This window comes from Dreissena polymorpha, chromosome 7 (genome assembly GCF_020536995.1).
Source record: "Dreissena polymorpha isolate Duluth1 chromosome 7, UMN_Dpol_1.0, whole genome shotgun sequence".
Lineage (NCBI taxonomy): Eukaryota > Metazoa > Mollusca > Bivalvia > Myida > Dreissenidae > Dreissena > Dreissena polymorpha.
This window is the reverse complement of record NC_068361.1, coordinates 70,951,825-70,971,133: the sequence shown is the minus strand read 5'-3', so window position 1 is coordinate 70,971,133 and position 19,309 is coordinate 70,951,825. Positions and strand designations below refer to the sequence as shown.

Genomic DNA, 19,309 nt, shown 5'->3' with positions numbered 1-19,309 from the left:
ACATCGGGCTCAGCGGCAAAATAGTGACCGGCCAGGCAGCCTCAAACTGTATGCGGAGCTAAGCCTTCGGCTTCGGTCAATATACAATTTGGGGCTGCCTGGCTGGTCAAGATCATATCGAATGTCATTCTTACGCAGTTATTGCTTAGTTTCCGATTTCCCAGAGGGTCCCATAATAGAATGGCCAACGTTTAATGCATTTTTCCTGCATTGTCTTCACACCCGAGTGTGCAAGGATAGTATCAGTTTTAAAGATAAATGTCTTATTCCGAAAGTAGTAATCAAAAACACATGTCATGCAACTTTTATGAAAAATTGCCATAAATAGAGCCCTCGTGGTTTCGGCAGTGAAATTTCGACAAAAACACAGAACTTCAATAAACGCACACCAAACGTTCATTTTTCAACGAAGTCCCCAATGACATGCACCCAAATGTTGCAGAACAAACATACAGTAAAAAACCACACAAGGAAAGGGACGATCGCAAAATGGCTTTCGTCCAAGAGGAAGAGACCTCTTTATAAAGAGGCACTACTTTTCATAATCACCGCGTGCTGAAGGAAATATATATGTACCGGTATGTGTGTGTGCGTGTGCTTTTTTCACCATAATTTGCATAATAATTCCACCATACGCGCATGCCCAGACAATCGTCATACGCTGCATTTTAATGGTGCAACTAGATTTCGCATTTTACATTATATTGCATTCAATAAACATAGAATGATTGTATGCACATATCGTCTCCTTTCAGTTACCAATCTGTAAAATGACAACACCAACTCATTTTGGAACTACTTACCATAATTACTTTCCTTTTACTTAAAGTTCCACTTTCACTTTCATTTTTTTTTATTTCACTATCATTCGGATCTATGCATGAAGGCGTTCGCATGAAAATTGCGGACTTTCATCATTTGTGGAAAAAGATGGGCTGTTAAGAAATTAAAGATATTATATGGATAATCAACATTAATTCGTGCCGGTAAGTGTCTTTCTCCCATGTTGTTCTGTTGCTTGCGTTCTCATTTATCGCTGAATGTAACAAACTATTGCCAACTGAAACGGATGCACTTATACACGTGCTAGTTCTTCTTGAATTCTTTCATCAGTACACCGCTGGTTCAGTTGCTGCCAGTGATCATCATCATCATCATCATCATCATCATCATCATCATCATCATCATCATCATCATCATCATCATCATCATCATCATCATCATCATCATCATCATCATCATCATCATCATCACCATCATCATCATCATTATTATTTTACTGACAACTTTGTCCGTGTACATTCAAATCGACGCTTGTTTGCGGCGTCTGTCGTCAAGTACAGTGCGTCTAGCGGTTTGCAGTCTGCTAGCTCTTTAACATTCTAGAGACCCTATGTTTTATCAAATCTTTGTTTAACGTAGGAAATGTTTTAATCTTGACAACACCTAGGCCGATTTCGAATGGCACGTGCGTCCCAAAACAAGGTAACCGGCCACATATGAGAAAACAAAGTTACCATTATAGAAGCTTAGTTGGAATGTTTATCTCGACAATATCTATGCCTTTGTCGAATCTGGGTCAGTTGCGTCCAAAACTTGGACACTAGTTGAAATCTTATTAAAAACACGTTTGACCACTATAGTATCCACTTTTACAACTTAATAACGATGTAACTTTGTCCGAATGTTTATTTTCACTGTATATAGGCCAAGTTGGATTATGATTAACATGCAACCAATTGTTACAGACGTATTTTAATTGTCGTTGTTGTAAATATATTTAGTTCATAAATATATTTATTCTGAATGATACTGAAGTAAATTATTTTTAAGTGCATTGAACGCTGATTAGGGTATAAATATGACGCGTTCAAAGAACTGAAAAATAAAGTACACCCTTGCGACTTCCAATGTCATTCTTGGAAACTAATGATGTATTTACATGCATATATACATGTATATGACAATTTGACTTAATCTCTAATTATTTACATTGACTGTCTTTTGTATTTGTGCTATGTTTGTATCGTTTGTTTGTAGCATGTACATCTTCAGAAAATGGAGGCAATAAAGATATATATATATATTGCTCTGATTGTTCAATGGTTGGACAGAGTATATTTTAACTGTAAATAGGATTAGTAGCGTTCTTTTGTAGTAGTTGATCAGTTTTCAGTATGTAGAGACTGGGTAGAAAGGTGAACTGTTTTTACTAACATTTTAATACGTTAATTAGCTTGTCAATCATGAGTTTATTCACTCAACCACATCCGTGTGCATGAATGACTATTTCGAATGTCATTCTTTGCATACCATTCATGCTGGCAACCTGTATGTTTATGATATTAAATCATAAATATAATATATTTAGGTAAATATGCATCTTATACATCTTTTATATTCATGTCTGTCGGTTGTATTATTGTATTTATTTTGTTTTAATAGTTGTATTTGTGTATTAATTCTGTTGGTATATTACCGTCGGAACACATCATTTTACATATAATTGAAATGTATACTTATTATAAGAGAGAGATTCTTTGCATATCATTCATGCTGTCAACCTGTATGTTTATGATATTAAATCATAAATATAATATATTTAGAAACCCAAACGTGTTGTTCGGAGAAAGAACCCTAAACGCCCATACGGCAACACAACAATTAGGTCACCACTTTATATCTCTGACAATTGGTGAACTTTGTACTCAGGTTAGCGCTTAAGAGACCATCATGGCTTTTGTTTATATTTTGGTTCGCCTTTTGTCTAAACAGCAGAAAGACGTTTTATTATCATGAGATCGTATCAAATCATTCAAGATTGTGCTTTCCTTGTCAGCACTAACGTTCATGCCTAATATGAGGAAGAATTAATAAAATATGCTGTGTGCTTTTATGATATGCAATCTTTGATTTTTTCTTTTGAAAAATGTTGACGAGTGATGGTGTTGAAATAAAAACATGTACGTTCAATCTTTTATCAGGTCAGGTATGGCTGAATGTCATTTAACAGTTGTGCCATTGACGTTGAGTTTTGTTTTCTCTTCAATTTTTTATAACTAAACATTTTAATATCAACTGAGCATAACGTGCTTATTATGACCTTGTGCGATTGCATTTTGTTCCATGATTCTGAGAAATCAGAAAATAAAGAGTTTACATCAGGAATGACTTACAGGTGTTTCGTTGTCCCCATATTGGTATTATAGAAATACACAAACTTTAAAACTCACATCCAATTTTGTGTCTTAACGGAAGTCAAATACCCCGAGACCATGCACCGATGGTTTTCAAAATTCCTGTTGATGATTTTGCACAATTAGTTCAATTGATCACGAAAGCGTTGACCGAACATGATTTTTGTTTAACAAATTAACCCATTTATGCCTAGCGTCCTGAAAATAGGACATTGCAAACAGCGTAGACCCAGATGAGATGCCGCATGATGCGGCGTCTCATCTGGGCCTGCGCTGTTTGCTTAAATGAATTTATTTATGAAATATTCTAAATATAGACATAAATATACTTGACACCCCTAATTTTGGAAATAAATTGATCCAATTTAGAAGAATAGGAGAGTCCACTGGGCATAAATGGGTTAAGCAGCACATGAATCATATTGATAAATGTATATGCGGACAATTTAAAAGGATAGTGAAACAAGATTACGTCCTCGTCGGCTACGTATATTTTATAATGCAGTTGGTTTGTGGCATTTATCACGTTTACATGAGCCAAGCTCTGTGATAAAGGGGTTTAATGCATGTGCGTAACGTGTCGTCCACGATTCGCCTGTGAAGTCCGCACAGGCTTATCAGGGACGACCCTTTCTGCCTAAACTTGATTTTTGGTAAGAAGAGACTTTCTTACACGAAAAATATCATAAAAGCGGAAAGTGTCGTCCTTGATTAGCCTGTGCGAACCCCTTATTCACAGAGCACGGCTCATATGTAACAGGCTAATCAGGGACGACACTTTCCGCTTTAATGGTATTTTTCGTTTAAAGGAAGTCCCTTTTTACCGAAAATCTAGTAAAAGCGGAAAGTGTCGTCCCAGATTAGCCTGTGCGGACTACACAGGCTAATCTGGGACGACACTTTACGCACATGCGTTATGCCCGGTTTTCTCAAAACGAGACTCATATAAGCCGCGCTCGGGAAAACTGAACTTACTGCATGTAAACACATTGTCGTCCCAGTTTAGCTTGTGCAGTCCGAACAGGCTAACGAGTTACGCCACGTTCCACTTTTATGAAATAATAATTGAACGAAAGTCTCACCTAAACGAAACGCCAGTTTATGAAGGTGTCGTCCCTGATTGGTATGTGCGGACGGCTTAGGCTAATCTGGGACGACACTTCACGCATATGCATTGAGCTCTATTTTCCCATAGCGTGGTTCAAAAATGTTTACTTGAATATTGTTTTGGGTTTCAGGTTGAGCGAGACATCATGATTTGGAACAATAAAAAGTACGCAGGCAAACCTGTGTTCGCGAAGTCGACTGAAGACAGCCTCATTGCGCGGCACAGGCGTTGGTACTCCCAGTTCTACTCGGAAAACTCACCGAAACTGAAGTTCCAAAAGGATGACCTTGAATTTTGATCCGAAATTATGTCGCAAATAGTGAGAATCTCAAAGCGCGCCATTTTTCTTCTGCAAGCTATAAAGGGATTTGTTCGCAGATTTTGAGATTTTTTGAAGATCGTCATATGACGTTTAAAATTGATACATGTAAAAATTTGAAGTAAAAGGCTCCGGCATATAACAAAATGAGATTATAAGAAAGAAAATAAAAAAGAACAGTTGATAGCATCTTTTCCACTAGCACAGACGTAATGATCTTACGATTACAAAGCTACCGCCATAACCACGCGGTCATCTGTGATGTGATGGTTTTGATACTTTCGATTCAATGTAAATGCATTCTACGTATTGTAACAACCCTATAACGAAAACAACACAAATTCTCATTTCGTCTTTGAACCGTATTGCACTTTTATAAATTTCGACTGAAGCTGACTCATAAAAGAAAACGTCTGAGTCTTGCACTGTGTAAATGGGGTGAAATGCATGTGCGTAAAGTGTCGTCCCAGATTAGCGTGTGCAGTGCCGACTCTTTCCGCCTAAACTGGATTTTTGCTGAGAAGAGACTTTTTTGAAACAAGCAATATCATACAAACCGTCCCTGATTAGTGTCGTCCCTGATTGCACAGGCTAATCTTGGACAAGTGTCGTCACTGAATGCACAGGCTAATCTGGGACAAGTGTCGTCCCTGAATGCACAGGCTAATCTGGGACGACACTTTACGCACATGCATTGAACTCATTTTCCACATAGCACGGTCAATATATTATGAATTTATCAAAGTCATTAGCGTTATTAGGCTACATTATGTAAAGCGGTCTGTTAATGTTTAAATATGTGCACACTGTTGGAGAATTGTCATTCCGACCTAATGGGAACAAAAACCTTAAAAACCGCCCCGTCACTGGATTTGGTGTGTGGTTTATATGACAAAACATAATTATTAAAGCGTTCTGGCATATTAGATGCGTTCTCATTTACAGCTAAAAACATAGCAGTTCAGTACTCGTGTTATCTTAATATTATGTTTTATTATTATTTAGTTCTTACTGAGAAACCAAACATCACTCGGGACGTCAAATAGTTCCAGAATGGAAAATTGTTAAGTTACAAAACTGAATATAGTAATGTGCAACGTTCTTTGTTTGAACAGCGAAGTCACCGATAAAAAAGTTGTGCACGATACGATCATCATATGCATGTATCGCTCACTAAGTTTACCGGTAACTTAAAACTAATCGTTAAGTATTTTTTTCTGTTATCAAGTCCAATTAATTTGCTAACAATATATGCTATGATTAGTCAAATGTAGTTTAGATGAAGCAATGCGTATTCTGATATTTATATTTACTTTTATGCCCCCGGTAGGGTGGCATATAGCAGTTGAACTGTCCGTCAATCCGTCCGTCCGTCCGTCTGTCCGTTCGTCGGTCCGTCCGTCCGTCCGAAAACTTTATCATTGCCCATAACTTTTGCAATATTGAAGATAGCAACTTGATATTTGGCATTCATGTGTATCTCATGGAGCTGCACATTTTGAGTGGTGAAAGGTCAAGGTCATCCTTCAAGGTCAAATATGGCTTCAAAGCGGCGCAGTAGTGGGCATTGTGTTTCAGACAAACACATCTCCTGTTTCCTTTCGTGTTTATGTTGTTATATAGCATTTTATTAGATAATTAATTTGCACAATGTACTCATTTATTTTCCCAATAAGTGCCATTACTAAGAATCCATCCAATCATTTTGATAAATGATAATCAATAATGTTATATATTTGCTCACGAATAGATGTAAATGGTAATAGTGATATTGTAGAAGCGTGTACATAATTGTTTTGATACGGCATATACAATTATAATGCATGTAAAGGTGTGCATTGTTCTAGATTTATAATGAGTCTCGTTCGGGTTTAAACTGGGCTTTATGCACGCGCGTAATTTGACGTCCCAGATTAGTCTGTGCAGTCCGCAAAAGCTTAACAGGAACGGAACGTTCCGTCTTGAAAAGATTTTCGCAGATAAGAGACTTCTTTTAAACAAAAATCCATGAAAGTGTTGACCATGATTAGCTTTTGCGAACTGCACAGGCTAATCCGGGACGACACTTAACGCATATGCATTAAGCCCTATATTCCCATACCGAGTTCTAATGATTATGTCTGCGAAATCGTCCCATCGTCAGACGCTTTATCCTCTATGGAAGACAGTCTTCCTCTTAGTTATCCATCGCGTCCGATGTAGAGTAATCTATTGAAGTCATAAATGGTGTTAAAAATTTGCGACCGGTGTAGAGTAATCTATTGGAGCCATATATGGTGTGGATAATATGCGTTTATACGTTTTTTTCTGTATACGGGCCGTGCTCTGTGAAAAGTGGGTTCAAAGCATCCGCGTAAAGTGCCGTCCCAGATTAGCCAGTACAGTCCGCACAGGCTAATCAGAGACACACTATCCGATTTTATGATATTTTTCGTTTAAAGAAAGTTTCTTCTTAACAAAAATAAAGTTTAGGCGGAAAGTGCCGTCCCTGATACGTTACGCACATTCATTAAACCCACTTTTCACAGCCCATATATATTGACATACTTTAAAGGCTGACATTTAATTGTCCACTGTGTGCTTTAAGTGCACGTTGTATGAGTGCATTTTCAGTTATGGATGTGTGCGTATTTAAAAACGTGTTGTCTGTATTTTTGTACAGTTCACTTTTGTATTTCTTTAGTCATAAAGTATTTACTATATATCGGTTATCTACTGTATATAGGTGAATGTTTTCAAAGCAACTTGTGATTTATATTTTACATTCTATAGCGTTAAGATGCGTATTAACTCTTGCTTATGTTTGATTTGTACATGTTTGATGTTATTGTCTTCTGGTGTGTGCACAGAATTGATTGCATAGTAGAAAATACGTTCATGTGTTGCAATGTGAAAAATTGATTGATTTATATATAAAACAATGCCCCGTTTGATTCAAACTTATTTGACTGTCGTCATTATATGACAAGCGATTCTTCCTTTTATTGAAGAGCATCTTACTTTATACATATTAGTAATTAATATAATTGCACTATCTAAATATTGTAATAAATAACCTGACATTTAATACATGAGTGTGCGTATATGTTTTATAATATTTGTATTAATGCAATTGTTTCTGATTTCGTGTGCGACACATGTAACATCTGTATGTGCGTTACTTCTTGCAAGTTCGCAGGTGACGTTCGTTAGTACTGTATATAAAAATGCACGTTTAAATATTTATAGTAATTTAGAAATAACTTATAGATGTACGTCATTCTAAAATGATTGCTCACATAACACGCCTTACGACGTACTCTATGGTCTGCACATAATAGCAATAATTATATTTATTATTCTTAGAAAATCAAAATTAGTATGTTATTGTTTATAATTTCTTAATCTGTTTGAAGATGTCTTTTGGAGCAACCTCGTCGCATCAGTTACTTCCAAATCAAAGTAAATTTCCATGTTTACTCACCGGAAAGGAGACAACTCTTCGTAGGCGATTGCATCGGAAGAAGTCATAAAAGGAATGGATCCTACATTCTTACACCTGCGAGATGGACACCATATTGATCTCATCACTAGGTATTCCTTCATAACTAGAATTGAAGGGTTTATATATGCAACACTGTTTATTATATAGATATATATAATATCGAGAGACTTGTACCTTGACGACATATGGGGAAGGACCCGTTGTTTTCAAAGCTCCATGGCTCATCAGTTGGCCTTTGTTGAACGACCCAGGAGCCGTGGTCACAGGCGAACAATCGCCGGTGAGGTTCATAGACGGTATCTCCGAATGATTCACAATTGAAAACAAGACTGTCATTTTGTCTTATGTAAAGTGAGCTGCCAGACACGTATTTTCTTTGCGAGGAAATGTCGTAAACAGAAAGTTGGGGATGAAACACCGAAGGCACTTGACATCCATCTAAATTTAAAGAACAGTTCAATTTATATAGATCGTGTACTCTGTGGTATTTTCTGTTGTATTTTCACCATTTTCAATATGTTTCGGAAACATACGCAATATAATAACAGTGTTGTGTTGCCAATCACGGCAAAATGGTAAACTTCATGTGATATTTAGTAGTTTTGCATATCCCCTGTCTTAAAAATCAAGACAAAAAATCGTCTGGTGAGTAATGACATGATATATGTTGATTAAATAAACGTGTGTATGCTCGACAGGCCTTTTTTATCCAACAAATTTAAACATAAAAATCATCTCCAGTCTGACGCTTATATATTTTCCATTAACTAGACTTGATGTCATCGCATAAGCGGTCACGTTAAGATGACCTTTCAACAACCAATCAAAACGCCACCTTAAACAAGATGTGCTCAACAGTTTGTGTTCATTTGGTGAGGATAAAATCTAAACGCCGTTACATAATTAGATATTCTATTTAATACCTAAACGGATGCCCGCGATGTATTTAGGATAAATCAACTGCACGTTGCCTTTTAAAAAATCTATATCGTCTGATCCTAAAAAGGGCAGCTGATTGAGCGAAGGTAAAGAGTTAGTTGTTATGAGATTGATCTCATTATATACGAACAAAGTCATGCAATTACCTGTACCACACTTCAGATTGTGGTCTGCGAACACTCCATCAACGCATTGAATGACGTCATCTTGTCCATCTACCTCAGCCAATATATCGCCATTAACTGCGTTCCCTCTGCTCTGACAAACCACACGGATCCTTGTACCACTGGGTACCTACAAGTACACAAAGTATTATGACTATGCAAACAATTAGAAATATAAAGCACCACCTTCCCGACAAATATATTTCATACTTATGTTTTAAACCATTATAATTATGGTAAAATATGATTTCCCAAATAATAGTCCAGATTACACAAACTGTTATTTATTTAAGCACGGTACAAAAAAAACTTTCATATAAACAAACATTTATAACAACCCTAGATTATTTTGCATTTCCGATAGGCGGAGCTAACGTATTCCAAGCTCGCGTTACATCAAATGGTGGATTCGTCCCCATCTCATACTTTATTTAACCCTTTGCATGCTGGGAAATTTGTCGTCTGCTAAAATGTCGTCTGCCGAATTTCTAAAATTAGCATTTTCTTCGATTTTTTTCAAAGAATACTATCAGAATAGCAAACAGTTTGGATCCTGATGAGACGCCACGTTCTGTGGCGTCTCATCTGGATCCAAACTGTTTGCAAAGGCCTTTAAAATTCAGCTCCAGCGCTTTAAGGGTTAATGCATGTCACGCACCGAAATAATATGTAAACAAATGCAGTGTGTCAGACCTGATTAATGTACATGCAATTATACCAAACGTCACAAAATAAAATCAAAATATAAACGCACAGTAGAAAACACAAGGTGTGTTGAGATTCAATACAAAGTATACATTTTGCATGATTGTACTCACTATTGTTGTTACTGGTGGATTTATAAAAGCATACACTGTTCACTCTAAACACTTTAGTTGTCGTTAAAGTTGATTTTGTTTTTGCTTACGACGAATATATTTACAGTACATCTATATATTGATTTACTTTTTTTCCGATGTTAGAGACTGTACACGTACAATAAGAAATGAGGGTACACTTATCCATGGAACAGTCGGAGCTAACGATTATGGACGAAGCTTCGTATGACATATTCCTTTGTATTGAAAAGACACCTGATGACAACAAATAAGCTGAAAACCGTGTTAGAAAAGAAATAATTGCGGTCGGAAGTTTAAATGTCTGGATTATTCGACACCATACTATGATCTACTCGTAGTATTTCTAAAATAGTGACTGTATCATTGAGTACGATCAGCGACGTTTCCATTGTTTCAAATAATTGTACGTTTGTCGCCTTATTTCTGTTCTTGTTCCGGTGTATAGATCATAAAATTTAAACAGATGCATCGGCTTCATGGTGCTAGTACTCAATTTTACATACTCATTTGTTCTAGTCCTTGTAATATTCTCGTGGAGTTTATAAAATAAAAGTTTAGATTAAAATATTTAAAATATTTCTCACAGTCGCACCCTTCCGTAACTCGCGACCTCCGTCAAGAGACATGTATGTGTAGCCCGGGCTTTCCGGAACAACGCATTTATTTTGCTCTGGAAAATAAAACCAATGCAGTACCAATGAACATTTATGAAAACAAAAATGTGATACGTACCATCATGAGATTTCTACTGCGCGTGCGCAGCCGAACATTCCGCGTGTTAATATGTGAAAGTAATATTCAACAAAATGTATTCGAAAAATATATTTGACGCGGATTGTTTTGCGTATGAAATTAGATATTCATGCACCTTTTCATAAAATTAAGTAACAACATACTGCAATTTTAACTTTGTTTTTTCAATCAATTATAATTGATCCGCATTCAAAAAAGTAGCTCTACTCTTTATATCATCTTGTCATAGTAAATAATACATTGCGAGTTATATTCGGAAAGGTCATACATGTCTCTGCAATCTTTTCGGATCAATGTGTGTACCTTGTTTGCAAGCCATTGTGACATCATTACATTTCAAAGATCCGTCAACACGGTTGCATGTGCATTGTCGCCTCTCTACATGCAGACTGAAGCCGTCATTACATACCACCGTATCGTCTATAATCCTTCCATTTGCAATTGATTGACATGGCTGTGGTTGCCTCGTTTGACCTTGATGGGTCTTAACCAGAACTGTGCACATATGATTGTTGGGTTAGTCATACCGGCGATTTAAGGTTTATATTAGTAAACAATATTATAAAACATATACATATATACAAATTTGATATACTAGTACATGGAAAGAGAAAGTCTTTAATATTTTAGCTTTATTTGAACTGCATGAATCAGATTAGGCATGCCGACTATTCAAAATTTATAGCAGTAAACAACACGGTTAAACATATACACATATGCTACGTTGTAATACATTAATAGAGGAAGTTCGTAATGTTGTAGATTCTGTTTTACTGCATGAAAGATAGGTGCCACCTCATCCAACTGGATGTTGACTTTAAAGTTTTATATTGTAAACAATAAAGTAGCTTGAAGAAGTCAACTGCCTTAGCAATATAAAATACACAACACCGATATACATCAGTTTCACAACATAAGGAAATGAAATTTAATATAAGGTACATGTCCATTCTAATAAATTTTAACTTGTTATTATCTGATCAAAAAAGACGTATACTAATGTTATATTTGCTATAAAAACTCAGTTAAAAATAATTAGCTTACCCTTTGCAGTCGCTTTAACAGACACACTTCCAATTATCAAAACGAGAAAGTAAATCGACATGTCTAATACATTCACTTCTCTTAAGAATCTCTAATCAGAATATTTTCTTCGGGTTCGTGTTCAGTTTAGACTGCATCATAATATCCGCTGGGCTTATCAGAAATTGCCGAGAATTGTAATCGCGTATCAGGATCATGTTTCAATGCATGCTTCTTGGAAAGTTCTTGTAAACAAGAAATATCTTTATAAAATGATATACGACGATGATGTGGTTGGTGGGAGATAATCAGTTATATACAACCGATAAAAGATACAAGATTACGGTTGTAAGCAGACCAGCTGTTATAAAATTCATTTCTAGATCTAAGAAAATACAAATTCTTAAGGTTCATGGGGGGGATAAAATTCATTAAAACTTCGCTTTGGTTTTTCTTCATTGAATGTGGTACAATATGGTCAAACTATATATCATTTTAAAGCTAAAGACGGATAGAATAACATAAACACATTTTTGACATTCAATATTTGTGTGCTTTATTCGTATTTTGGTTTAAAACCAATACTTTTTTACACTAATTTACAAAATCTCAATCTAAAGTTAGGAATGATATGCACTACCTTAAGTTGAATAAATACAAAGCTATATACATATACAAGGTCAAGTTAGCAACATTTCACAGAAAATTATTGTCATAAAACAACAAATGAGTTTTTATTAAACTGCCTTTTTTGGATAAATATCCTAAACATAGTTCTAAAAATAACTAAAACGTAACTACTTTCTAACAATCCAGGTATGGTGGATAATAAGAGTCACAATTCTATTTCAAAGGCTTAACAATTTTGTTATTAACCTCTCAACCAAATTGCAAATTTTAAACCATCTCAAACTGAAATAGATTGCAGACGACATATAAAATTGTTAAGGAATATAAAGAAATTGGCAAAACGATTGATTTTATATTTCGATTCCTTCTACCCATTTGAAAGCGTGGCCATCGCTGTGATCCGTAGAAAAACGTGCAAAACAAATCGGTCGAAACCACGTGCAGTGGTGAGAAAACCGGGTATGTGTATACACATACCTGAGATAACACATGCTTATTTTGACAGTTTGGTGGCAACTTGTAAAACAACTATTAACATTAATCAGCAAGAGATCGCACTAAATAACAGAAATGACCGCGTAGAGATATCATCACTTACCCTATTTGAAATAGTTTCCAGCTGAAAATTGTCCCCCACACGTCTTTTTAGTTAATTTGTATTGTTTTTCTGGAGCCGAAGTGCATCTCACAGAATATCCAACCAACTTCCGTTGTTTTCACTTTCGTTATTAAAAACTCCGTTTAAAAGAATTATTACTACTTTTAGATTGTTAAAGCGATGTATTATTATATATTATCAATAGAATAGTATACCGTGATGAATTGAATGGAGTAATCTAGATCTTTCTGTCAGTCTGTAAGCGTACTATTTTATGCGCAATAATATATGTCGTGTGATTCGACAACGATTGTAAACATTGGTGAAATGCTTCTTACATAGTTATTCTTTTGAGTGTTTATGAGGTCTGATCGTGCAGTTTGCAAACATCAACGGAAAGATTACAATCCAATGCATTTGTCATTGTCAACCGTATGGAATGTCAATTAGGCGATGAGTGAGTTTTTAGCATGTTTCTTTCTATTTTATTAATTTAAAAATGGCTGCCCCCATGGTGATGAAATGACATGTGTTCGAGTTTTGATATTTCTAGATATGCAAACTTTTTTTACTATTTAAGCGTAACTTGCCCTCGTCAATGTCGATATCATTCACTAGTTATATAATTTTCCGCCGAAATACGTGGAATAAACATGATTCAGATTTTTGAAAATAATGTATATTTTAGTGTTAAAATCTCTTTGTTTTTTGATTGATTTTGTGGATGTTATGATACGTTGATGTACAAAATTGGTAGCAGTTTGAAGGAAAAACATCCATTAAAGCATATATGTATACATTATCAATGTGGCACTCTTCCTTTAGTCAAATTTGAGTTCAATGCTAGGGGTCCCACATTTTTCAAAATGAAGCCTCTACATGAACCTTAAAATGAGCAAGCAACTCAAACAAGTTAAAATTTAAGCAAGCGAACACCTAACACAGTTGAACCAAACAGTTTTCAACTCAATCCGCTTGAAGAAAAAAGACACTGTAGAATCAGTATGGAGTAGAAGCGGAAAACTTTTCTACAAAAACCGGAACGGAAGCATCCACAGGGTCCTTTATAAGGAGTTTAATTATTGGCTTAGTCTACCATGGTCATAAACATAACATTTACAAACGTTTCTACTTTGGGAAGTATACTATAATTAACTGCTGTCCATTATCAAGGTGCAATGAAGACGAATGATTAGTGGTTATTCAAGGGATTAGTGGCTATTCAGACACACCATGACTACAAATGCACAATACAATACAGTGTATTTACAATTTACGTAAGCATGTGTACACAATGCAAAGCAAGCAAGTTAAATGCATGTTATATATCGGTGCATATGTTTGACAACATTCTTAAATTTAACACACCATTGATTGTGTTACATCTATGCACCATGTATTATCTATATATATATGTACTATTATAAACAAGGTGTACCCAAAGAGTATTAAATTTTTTTACCAAATGTATTGTAAATAAATACGTATTTACATTTTTGTAATGCAGTCAAATACTCAAAAACGATGTACATGTATTTATCTCTTGCCCTTTTAGATTTCGAAGGTAAGAGATAAATCCAATAAATCATGTGTTACCACTATCCTTGACAGGAGTCCTTATATAATATAAGGACAACTATTGTGTTTAAACTGTTAAAAACATTAACAGTACATGCAAAGACGCACACTGGACAAATAAATCATTAAATCTAAAATAAAAGGGAAGCAAATATGTGTCACTCTATTTACATTGCTTTTATCATAATAGAGTTTTTTTCTCTAACACGTGATATTAAATCGAAAAGATGAACTGATTAAACTCTTTTTACTCTGATATCAAGTGACATTGCTGGTAAATTGAATAATTGCAAACGAATTCATATTATTCGGCTTCTTTTGGAAGACTATTGATCGCTCTGTATAATTACATACTTAGATATGCCATACGTGTTAAATAAGCAATTTTTATCAACCTTCAAATAAAAACATATAAAAAAAATAATTTGTTGTTGACAATACCGTAAATAATGAACATAAATTACAACACATATGAATTATTATTAATGTATAAAAGCATACTATGTTAGACAGTTACAAATAAGAATACATATGATTGTAAAATAATTATATAATTATTATACAAAAAGCAAAATTGTAATTAATTGATAGATCAACTCTGTAAACTATTTTTTTGCAATTAATGTCATTTCTATTGTTCGTGTGCAAAGTAGGAAATGTGTAAGCATTACTGTATATGTTGTATCATACTAACAGCAGCTCATAAAAAATGCATGTAAAATTTGGCGTTTATGCCTATGTCTATACATGTTCGGTATTTGCCTTTTTATACTATTTAACACTTTTGGAAATCGCCTAGTTAAATTATAAAATATATTTAACTAGCAAGCAAGACAGAGCAGTTATATTCATATTAAATGTAATTATATACTTATCTTAGGAACATCAAATATACATTTAATTCAACTGCTACATTTGTAATGAGCATATGTCTACATATCTCTATGTCTATATATGTACGGTAGTTGCAGTTGGATACTTTTTAACGCTTTAGGACATCACCTTATTAAATGATATAGTATATTTTGAATAGCAAGCAAGACAGAGCAGTTATACTGATATTAAATACTGTTTTATAGTTATCTTAAGAAAACAAAATATTTAATGTTGCTGCCATATTTGTATGGGCAGACGTATCTTATCCAAAAAATTGTTTTAAGTACGCAACCTCTCTTTTTAAGAATACCCACCTTGAACAAAAAAACAAACAAAAAAAGTCAACAATGTAACCATGTAACTATTGTAAACTATATACATATCATATATACCTGTGCAAGTAGTGTTTAATTGCCTTTTTGTATAGCTTTTTGTTTGTGTTGTTGTTGTTTATTTTCTTTGTAAATTTGATTGCACATATCTTTATTTACGATATACACTTATTATTTACCATCACTCGAACTCACCTCTCTGTATCTACCTGAAATAAGACTACCTTTCCAACAATTTTCTAACATCTATAAAGCAAGAGCTATGTGTTTATCTCCCTTTTTGTTTTTTCTTCTCACTTTTGTGATATTTCTTTTTACTTCTTCATTTCTATAGAAATTTCTGTTTTTTGAATCCCTAATTTTTGTTTTCTATTTTTTCTTTGTATGTATACACATCTTATGTCTTAAAATAGAAACCAACTGGACACACAACTTATCATGTACATCTCCATACACCTCTTTAAATGATTAAATTATGTACTTTAAATGCAAAAGGGCTAAACAATAAAGACAAACGCATAAAAATCTTCAAATGGTTAGACGAAAAAATTTATAGTATATGCCTATTACAAGAAAGTCACTTGACACATACTTTAGCACAAAACTTAAAAGATGAATGGGACGGAGACATATATCTCAGTGGACAATATACTAATAAACAAGGCATTGCCTTTCTGATATAAAATAATATAGGGATCACAGTCGATAACTTTAACGAAATAATAATTGGCAGACAAGCAAGTATAGATATCAAAATACACGAAACACAAATAACATTTATCAACGTCTACGGCCCTAACATAGACGATTCCACTTTTTACGAAACATTACAATCCTTTATAATTAATAACCAAGATAAAAATATTATAATCGGTGGTGATTTCAATACTGTCCTGAACCCATTAATAGATAAAAAGAATGGAAACCTTTATACTCATACTAAAAATAGAAACATTTTAAATAACATAATTGAAAACTACAATATGATAGATATCTGGCGTACAGTATACCCAAACGAAAGCAAATTCACCTGGCACTCAAAAACAAAACCAACAATATTTTGTAGATTAGACTATTTTTTAATATCTGAATCTCTTTGCAACATTATTGACACATGTAACATAAAACCAGGATTTATGACTGACCACTCTCTAGTTGAACTTAAACTGCACAATATACAACCTGAAAGAGGCCCAGGATACTTTAAAATTAACAACAGCATCTTATTAGATACACAATATCAAACACAAATAAAACAGGAAATATTAAATACAGTTCAAAATAATAAAGATGCAAACCCAAACACCTTATGGGAAGTAATTAAAGGAAATATACGTAACACAACAATTAGATACACATCATTTAAACAAAAAGAAACACACAAACTTGAAACTGAAACCATCAAAACCATTGAAACACTTGAAAAACAATTGCATCAAACAAACACAAATGATACCACCGACATTGAAAATGAAATAACATTAAAAAAACAAATATTAGATGGAACCTATCATACACATCTCAATGGAATAATACTAAGAGCGCGTGCACAGCATGTTGAACACAATGAAAAAAATACAAAATATTTCGCAAACATTGAAAAACGTAGAAGTGAACAAAAAACTGTACACAAATTAGTAGTCAATGGCAAAGATATAACAAACAGAACTCAAATACTAGAAGAACAACGATTATTTTTCGAAACCCTCTATAAACGAAAAAATGTTGAAAATAACACTCTTTTTAAAAATACACATCACGCTTTAAACCAGGAGGAACAACAACTGTGCGACGGAATGCTTAATGAATATGAATGTGGATTAGCCCTAAAAGAAATGCAAAATAACAAAAGCCCAGGATCTGATGGCATCACAATCGAATTTTATAAAATATTCTGGAATGATATTAAAACACATCTAATTAATTCACTTAACTATTCATTTAAAAACGAAAACTTAACTACGCTACAAAAACAAGGTATTATATCACTTATTCCAAAACCGGGAAAAAACTTAGAATCCTTATCAAACTGGCGCCCGATAAGTTTACTAAACAATGATTATAAAATTGCAACTAAAAGTATAGCAAACAGAATAAAAAAAAAAAATTACCATCAATCATTTCAACATCTCAATCTGGTTTCATAAAAGGACGTTACATTGGTGAAAACGTTCGTCTTATCCAAGAATGCATAAACTATTTCAACAATTCAAATACTCCTGGTCTAATATTCTTTGCAGACTTTGAAAAGGCATTCGATTCGCTTGATCACTCATTTATGTTCTCTTGCTTAGAAAATATGAACTTTGGTGAAAGTCTCATTCAATGGGTCAAACTATTCTATACCGATATTAACAGTATAATCATTAACAATGGCTTCTTTTCAAACAGTTTTAATATCGAACAAGGGTTTCGACAAGGATGTCCACTCTCATCATCGCTATTTATTATTTGCATCGAGTACCTATCACATCACATCCAATCAAATAAACACATAAAAGGCATATCACTAGAACCTGACGAAGAAATCAAACAATCCCTATTTGCTGACGATGCAACTTATTTTTTAAATAACAATTACGATTCTTTCCATAACCTAATAGAGTCGCTAACCCTTTACGGAATGACATCGGGGTAAATTAAAACAAAGTAATGTTCAATATAAAAAAGAAATGAAATTTAATTGGACATCCGATGAAGCCACAACGTTAGGAATTACATTCACAAATAATGAAAAGGATACAGTTCTTAAAAACATACTACCTAAATTACAGAATTTTAAAAACTGCTTAAAATCATGGCATCATCGTAAACTTACACTAATTGGAAAAAACACAGTATTGAAAACGTTTGCACTTCCTAAATTAATATATGTATTAACAGTTCTCCCAAATCCACCAAATGATGTTATTAACGATATAAAATCAGCAATATTTAATTTCATATGGGACGGTAAGCCTGATAAAATAAAAAGAACTCAGTTAATTCAATCTGTAGAAAATGGAGGTATCCAATTAACGAACATTGACTCATTCTTGAATGCAATCAAATGCAGCTGGGTTAAACGATACCTAGATAATACCAATACGAGTAAATGGAAATTATTCTACCAGAAAATCCTAAAAAAATATGGTGACTCCTTACTCTTTGAATGTAACATCAGCAATACTATCTTACATGAAATTGCAAACGAAAACATATTTCTGTCTGATGTTCTATCAGCGTGGAGTGATGTCACTCATAACTTAGAAACCCAAACCAGCAGTAAAACAATTTTATGGAACAATAAAGACATAACTTCAAACAATAAGACGTTTTTCTATAAAGACTGGTTTGAACGAAGCATTAAATATGTCGACCATTATATGACTACAGAATTAAGGATTTCTACTCTTTTGATAATATATGTTACATATATGGAATACCTTCAAATAATTTTCTGAAATACTACACACTAATCAAAAGCATA

At 34.0% G+C, this 19,309-nt stretch overlaps 2 protein-coding genes across 11 annotated transcripts in view; both read right to left on the bottom strand.

The window, feature by feature from the left end:
* The window catches only part of LOC127837315 (neurogenic locus Notch protein-like), a 516,941-nt gene that overhangs the window by 487,624 nt on the left and 10,008 nt on the right, over positions 1-19,309 (bottom strand). The window lies entirely within an intron of this gene.
* Positions 1-19,309, bottom strand: part of LOC127837312 (neurogenic locus notch homolog protein 1-like) — a 141,340-nt gene that overhangs the window by 117,537 nt on the left and 4,494 nt on the right. For 3 of the 10 annotated variants that reach the window (XM_052364258.1, XM_052364264.1, XM_052364268.1), the window contains 2 exons: positions 11,107-11,298; positions 10,635-10,720 (listed from right to left, as the gene is read on the bottom strand). In XM_052364258.1, the coding sequence (XP_052220218.1) occupies positions 10,635-10,720; positions 11,107-11,298 (278 nt within the window). Of the gene's footprint in view, positions 1-8,282; positions 8,547-9,193; positions 9,342-10,634; positions 10,721-11,106; positions 11,299-11,847; positions 12,001-19,309 lie in introns of all 10 variants that reach the window. The other 7 variants (XM_052364261.1, XM_052364265.1, XM_052364267.1 and 4 more) reach the window with 5 other exon arrangements.